The sequence below is a fragment of the Condylura cristata genome, unplaced genomic scaffold (genome assembly GCF_000260355.1).
Source record: "Condylura cristata isolate star-nosed mole 26May11 unplaced genomic scaffold, ConCri1.0 scaffold00006, whole genome shotgun sequence".
NCBI classification, from domain to species: domain Eukaryota; kingdom Metazoa; phylum Chordata; class Mammalia; order Eulipotyphla; family Talpidae; genus Condylura; species Condylura cristata.
The window spans coordinates 2,106,057-2,113,056 of NW_004567107.1; the positions used below are offsets into that span (position 1 = coordinate 2,106,057).

General features: G+C 66.2%; 1 protein-coding gene across 1 annotated transcript in view; it reads right to left on the reverse strand.

Moving 5' to 3' along the window:
* Window positions 1-6,994, reverse strand: part of NTNG2 (netrin G2) — a 51,294-nt gene extending 44,300 nt beyond the window's left edge. Inside the window, exon 1 of the mRNA XM_012721196.1 lies at window positions 6,748-6,994. Within this exon, the coding sequence (XP_012576650.1) occupies window positions 6,748-6,960 (213 nt within the window). The 5' untranslated portion in view covers window positions 6,961-6,994. The remainder of the gene's footprint in view (window positions 1-6,747) is intronic.
* Window positions 6,995-7,000: the final 6 nt, after the last annotated feature.

Below are 7,000 nucleotides of genomic sequence, written 5' to 3' on the forward strand. Positions count from 1 at the left end.
CAGCCACCAGTCCCCAGAAAGGGGAGCCCCGGAAACAGCCTTCAGTCCCCGGAGAGGGGAGCCCCGGGAACAGCCACCAGTCCCCAGAAAGGGGAGCCCCGGAAACAGCTGCCACTCCCCTCAGAGGGGAGCCCCGGAAATAGCTGCCAGTCCCCAGAAAGGGGAGCCCCGGAAACAGCCTCCAGTCCCCGGAGAGGGAAGCCCCAGAAACAGCCACCAGTCCCCACAGAGGGGAGCCCCGGAAACAGCCGCCAGTCCCTGCAGACGCCAGTCCCTGCAGACGGGAGCCCTGGAAACAGCTGCCAGTCCCCAGAGAGGGGAGCCCCGGCAGACAGTAGGCAGGCACGTACCCAGCTCTCACTTCCTGCAGCTCCAGCTGGGGGCTGGGCTTGGACCAGCACCCCTGTTTCCCCCCCAAGCTGGGTGGAGGCTAGTGGCAGACGCTGACCTTCCGGCCTCACCCCTGACCCTACAGGCTGGCCCCAAGCACCCCCGTCTGCCCCCCTTCAAGGCACAGACACAGCAGGGAGGACCTCGACAGGGGCCGGGGCGCCCTGGAGCACGCTCGGCCTTGGAGAGGAGCCTGAGCTGTGCTCAGTCTCGGGCCTGCACACCTGTGGGCCACCACACACCGGCGAGGGTCCAGGCTGACACCCCAGTGATACCCAGCACAAAGGAGGATGGAGGCAGAAAGGAGTGGGGGTGCGTGGGGCTCCCGCCCTGACTTCAGGTGGGGCAGTCACTGCGCGGGGCTGCTGGGGTCCGGGCCGCCTCTCAGCGCCGGAGCCTCAGTTTCCCCAGCTGCAATGAGCATGGCTCCCGCCATGGGGGTCCTCGGGAGGCTGGGTGACCTCTGCACACGCGCCCTTGGGCGTCCGTGGGAGAGGTTTGAGAGCCCAGAAACACACCCGCACATCTCTGGTCAACTGAGTTCGACAAGGATGCCGAGAACGTTTAATGGGGAAAAGAACAGTCTCTTCAGCAGATGGTGCTGGGAGAACTGGATATCCACACGCAGGAGAGTGGGGATGGGCGCTTATCCCACCACGTACGGAGAGGAGCTCAAAATGGATCAGCGCGCTAAATATAAGAGCTAAAATTACAAACATCTTAGAAGAAAACACAGACATCCAGGACCTTGGATTCCGTGGTTGCTTAGCTCTGACACCAAAAGCACAAACCATAAAAGGAAAAAATATTAAATTTGACTTCACGAAAATGAAAAAGCTCGAGCGTCGGAGGACACAACCCAAAGCGTGAAGAGCTGGTCTGTAGAGAGGGGAGATACGGGCAGATTTGCAAGTGTGCGCCGGATTAAGATGTAGTAACCAGGGTATATAAAGAGTATGTATAATCAGGGAGAAGAAAGACAGCCCTGTTTTTAAAAATGGATGAAGGACACGTTTCCCCAGAGAAGGTTTACAAGTGACCGGTCGGCCCAGCACCCCCGGCCCCAAAACAGCGAGATGCCACGTCACGTGCCCGAGGCTGGTCCCAGCTATAGAAAACAAGCCCAGAAATCAGCGCCGACCAGGGCTTGGCGACAGGAGGGCCAGGAATCTCCGCGCCACGGCGGAGAGAACGTAAAACATTGCAGCTGCTGTGGAAACAGTCTGGCCAGTCCTCAGAAACTGGAAAACCAAATCACCATATGACTCAGCAGCTCCAGGCTGAGGTCTATGCCCGAGGGACAGCAAGACACACGTCCCCGCAGAAACGTGCGCACCGATGTCCAGAACAGCATTATGCACAGGGGCGGAAGGTGGACGCCCTCCGGGTGGACACAGCGGAGCGCGTGGAGCGTCGCTCGGCCGTGGGGGCGCGCGGGGCCCGGGCCGAAGGGGCCCGCAGAGCACTCAGCCGGCTCGGCGCCAGCAGGACGGGCCCGGGGCAGGCAGGGCCAGCGGGAGACGCCGGCTTCCGGGGTGTCCACGAGGCTTGCCTCCCGACAGCCACCCGCCTCCGCCCTGCGCCTGTGGCACGTGCCAGTCCTTCTGCCGCCGAGTCCTCCCTCCCCGGCCTGGCAGCCCCGAGTGATCACTCCATTCAAAGCTGCCAGCCGGGCCTCCCTGGTGGCGCAGGGTCACGTCTCAGCGCTAGGACGCTGTCACTGTCCACAGCCACGCACCCTGAGTGCGACCCCCGGCCGGGGGGGACCCCCAGGGCGCAGCAGGCCTCTCCCGTCTCCCCGCTGCTCCCCTCAGCCGTGGACCTCAGTAGATCTGCCCGTTCTGCTCCCCGCTCTGTCCCTGGGCCCCCATACCTCTGGCCTACACCCGGCTCTTATATGCATAGATAAATAAGCCTTTTTTGTACGATTCGCTTATCTCTGCATTCGAGGAAGTAAAGCTCAGAGCGGCTGTTTCTTCCTGAAGTCACACAGGGGGGCTCCACTCTCTCCACCCCCGGTTCCTGAGCACAGTGGCGGGGACGTGGCCGAGGGCATCTCAGCCCACTGGCGAGGGAGGCCATGTCCGGCCTGGGCCTCGGCCAGCGAGCCGGGTCGACGTGGGTCAGTGCAGACGTGCGGGCAGGCAGGCAGGAGGACATCCTGGGTGGGGCGCAGCTGGGGGCAGGCGCTGGCCACGGCCCGGACGAGACAGGCCCGCCTCTGTCCTCACGTCACGCCCCGCCGCTCACGTGCCGGTCACCTCGCTTGCCAACCGCATGGTGCTCGGCGTGACGTTGCCGTGGACACTCACCAGAAGCGTGCGGGGAGGCTGGGCTGGGTGATTCCCGTGCTCCTCCCTGGGTCTGGAGGGCTGCGGGGTGCTGAGGGGAAGGGCCTGAGCCAAGGGCCGGTCAGGCTGGAGCTGCCAGATGGGACATCAGGCGCCTGTGCCCTGGACCCTGCATGTCATGGCCAGTGTCATGAGAGGACGGGCCGGGGACTCCAGGATCTACCTGCCACTGCAGTGACCAGCCCAGCAGACCCCCAGAGGGCGGCACCATTTGCTCTGTGCCTGGTAAACTGAGGCACAGAGAAGACAAAGCAGGTTCCGAGTTAGAAGTGCCCGGGCCCGCCCCTCGGGCCTCTCCTGGTGTCCTGTCCAGCAGGACCAAGGCTCCTCCGTGTGCAGTGTCCACCGCTCCCACTTTATACGGAAACATCAAGATGCTCTAGAGCAGCCAAGACGCTCGGACAGAGTCCAGGGCCCCACGTCCACCCAGCCAAGCCTGCCGGGCGTTTGGAGAGAGGTCATTTCAGGAAGCCCTGACCCGCCTCATTGCAGATGGGGAAACCGAGGCTGGATAATTTAAAGACTCGCCCCACATCACCCCCAGTTTGCAAGTGGTGACTCTGGGAAGTGGCTCTGGGACATCACCCCTCTCTGGACCATCCACAGCTCCCAGACACAGCCCCGCCCACGCTTTCCTGCTCTTCACCTGTCTCCCTCACTGCAAGCCCCCAACCTGCAGAGGCCCGTGGGGACCATGAGACCCCATGATCGGTGTCACCCCACAGACCTAGCCACGTGTGTCCACAATGCCCGATTTCTTGTTAAAAACGCAGCTTCGGGCCCTCCCTGGTGGCGCAGCGGGTTACAGCACAGCACTGAGAAGCTAAAGCCGCTTACGCATGAGTTCGATTCCCGCCTGCCCCGGAGGTGACCACATGGCGCGGCAGACCTCTCCTGACCCGCCCGCTGCTCCCCTCAGCAGTGGACTTCGTCGATCTGCCTGTTCTGCTCCCTGCTCTGTCTCTGATGAATCCTCTCACCCCCTGCATCTCTGGCCTGTACCCCAGTTCTGTATGCACAAATAAATAAATCTTTAAAAAAAAATGCAGCTTCTGGCACAGCAGGCCCAAGGGCCTGAAACCCTGCGTTCCTGACAAGGGGCGTCCAGGGTCTCCCTCTGGGTCCACGCCACTCCTCGTCGGGGGCCGGGGTCCTGTCTCTCGCCCCCTTAGCCACCACTCACCCTGGGTGAGCCAGCTTTCGAACAGCAGGGGAAAGGCTTTCCCCTTCCACAGCCCCGCGGCCGGGCGGCAGCTCCTTCCCCTTGCGCAGCGCACCCACAGGCCCTGGGGCAGTCGCCCTGGGACGCCGCCAGGCTGGCCCTGAGAGCCCTGGGGTGCAGGGCCCTCTTCTCCCACTGCCCCTCACTGAAATTTTGCCCTTGCCCAAGGCTCCTCCGTGGAGAGCGCATCCCCGGTAATTCTCATTGTGCATTTAGAGCCCATAGGCTTTTATTTATTCATTTATCGTGGTCTTCCTTCCCACCCCCTTCCTCTCCAGGCTGGAATTTACAATTCCGTTCTCAGGTGGCCTTGCGGAAGGACGGAAGCCTGGGTGGAGGGGCGTCTGCGCCCTGAACCCTGAAAAGCCACCCCTGGCTCCTCTTGCACCCTTGCGGTGCTCAGGGGCTCCCGCTCTGCTCAGCTTCACTGGGGACAGGAAGGCCTGGACCCGGGGCGATGCCTGGGGACAGCCACCCACCGGGGTCCCAGCCTGAGGGCAGGGGCCGCGGGTATCACGGGGCGCTCCCTGGTGGCCAGCTGACCCCCAAGTGCCCGCCGCGGGTTCCGCAGCCATCATGACACCCCCCAAGTGGGGGCCTGTAACGGTCCTAGGCCCCGGGGTGGGGCGCAGGACACAGCGTGGCGGCCTCCTGCAGAGGCATCACTACTGGACACTACTGGACGCTACTGGATGCCCTGGGGAAGACACGGCTGAGCGAGGGCCCCTGGCCCCACAGGGAGGAGCAGGCGTCAGGACCAGCTCCTGGACCGGTGGGGATGAGCCCCAGCCCCGAGGGGTTGGGGCCCCCCTGCCGTCACCCGAGGCAAGGAGCATAGCACCTCCCAGGGCACCCCAAGGCCGCCAAATGAGACACCCCCCTCCCCGCCCCGGCCTGCTCCGGGGCAGCAAATGGTGGGGTGGGGCTGAATCCATCGGGACGTGACCCCTCCTCCTTGCAGAGGGGTCCCCCGGGAGGACTGCCCCCCCACCGGCCACGGCAGCAGCCCTGTCCTCCTCGGCACGTCTGTAATCAAACGCGGAGCCGGATGGCCGCGTGCAATGAAATATTTAGTCTCATCAGACAGGTGCGGGACCCGAGGCCCCATGTCGCGCACGGCTGGAGCTGCTATTCCTCCACCGTGTCCCCCGGAGAGCAGGGGCAGGGGACAGACCCCCTCCAGCTCTCAGGTCACGTGCCGGGACTCAGGCTGAGCCGACATCAGGGCTGGGGCCGCCCCAGCCGGGCAGCTGCGCCGGGCCCTCCGCGTGAGCGTGGGGGCAGGGCGGAGTTCGGGGCCAAGGGCCAGCGCTGGCCAGGAGAGGGCCTCCGGCTTGCACACGAGGGCCACCTCCGCCCTGGAAGCCCTGGGCCGGAGCTGGCCCCGCGGCTCACAACCGAGTGGACGCCCTGCTCCCCAGCGTGCTGGCGGAGGTTCCTACTGAAGAGCAGCAGCGGGCTCCGGCACCGCAGGCGGGCGGCTCGGCGGGAGCTGCAGGCCAGTCTCCCTGGGCACTCCTGGCCGGCCGGGCGCCACCTGGCCTTGCCCCTGGCCTTCCAGGCGGCCCCTCCGCCCATCCCTGAGCCCGGGAGCTCTGAGGTTCCTGCGGACCGGAGCCCCAGGACTCTGCTCTCGGCCTGTTTTCTCTGGCACCTGCTGGCCCAGCGCCAGCCGGGGGCGCCCCACGGGAGACGGCCGGGGCAGCCACTTTCCCCTTCCTGACCTGACGGCCCTGGGGTAGCACCGAAGGGCCCCAGGGAATGAGGCCACCCCCGGGGCCCAGGGGGAAACCCCCTCAGTGCAGCCTGAGCCCGAGGGTCCCCAGGGACAAGTGGAGGCGGCAGCCACCCCGGGAGGCCTCTGAGCCCACACCAGCCCCGCTGGCAGCCCCGCCGGGCCTCTGCTGTGCCCAGGCCCCAGGCACTGCCCAGGGAAGCCGCCTGGGTGGGGGCAGCTCGGGGGGGCTCTGGAGCCAGACTCTGGACCTCGTGACTATAGTGGACATCTCCGGGCACCAGCTCCCCTGCCCAGCATTTCATCGCAGAGGTCAGCAGCCTTCATCCCCAGCGCCACCCTTGGGTGTCTGCTGCTGGTGCGGCCAGTAGCAGCGAGGGGACGGGGTTCAGCACCAGCCCCCGCGGGGGGTGCAGACGGAGGGCTCGTCCTCACCACACAGACCTGACCGCCGAGTGGAGGAGAGGGCTCCACGCGGGACGCCCCGGCGCGGCCCCACACGTGACACCCCGACCACGCGGCTGCTGCGGTCTCGCCACCGGGACCCTCTAGTGCCCGCGGCCCCGCCCACCCACGCCAGCCAGGGGCTCGGGTGACAGCCGCAGGGCTCCCTGACTGAGCCAGGGCCACTCGGGTGGGATTCAGAGGGGCACAGCCCGCTGTCTGCTCCCCCTTTGTCTCAAGAATCAGGCCGGTGACCCCCACGCACGCCTTCCCCTGCCAGCACCCCCTCAGCGAGTGGCCCGCCCTGGGCTGTCGGGCCGGCCGGGCGGGGAGGACACGTCAGCACAGAGGGGACGAGTGGGGGCCCCCGGGGCGTCTCTGCCAGGCCGCAGGGCTGTGGTCTTCCAGGGAGGAAGCGGCCAGGTGGCCCAGACCCCCCCCATGGCACACGCTGTCACGTGACCCCAGAGGCCACCGCTCCGGCGCCTTTCCAAGGGGGGGCCTGGCCATGGGCCGCCCTTGCTGCCCGCCCACCCGCGGGGCCTGTCCAGACGCCCCCCACCGGCCCGGGCAGACGCAACAGGACCGGCCCCAGGCTGACTTACGTGCGAGCAGAACCTCTCCGGGGGGTCTCCACACGTGATGCCCGAGGGCTCCACCTTCACCCTGACGTAGTCCTTCAGGCGCATCACCTTGGGCTGGCAGGCATAGAACTCCCAGGTGGGCCCCTCGTCCGAGGTCACCCAGGATTTGCAGATGTCATAGCCCCCGGCGGCCAGCGGGAGGCAGTGCAGGAGGAGCGCCAGCAGGCGCAGCATGACGGCGGGGTCGGCAGGGTGGGGGCCCCAGGGGCCCCGC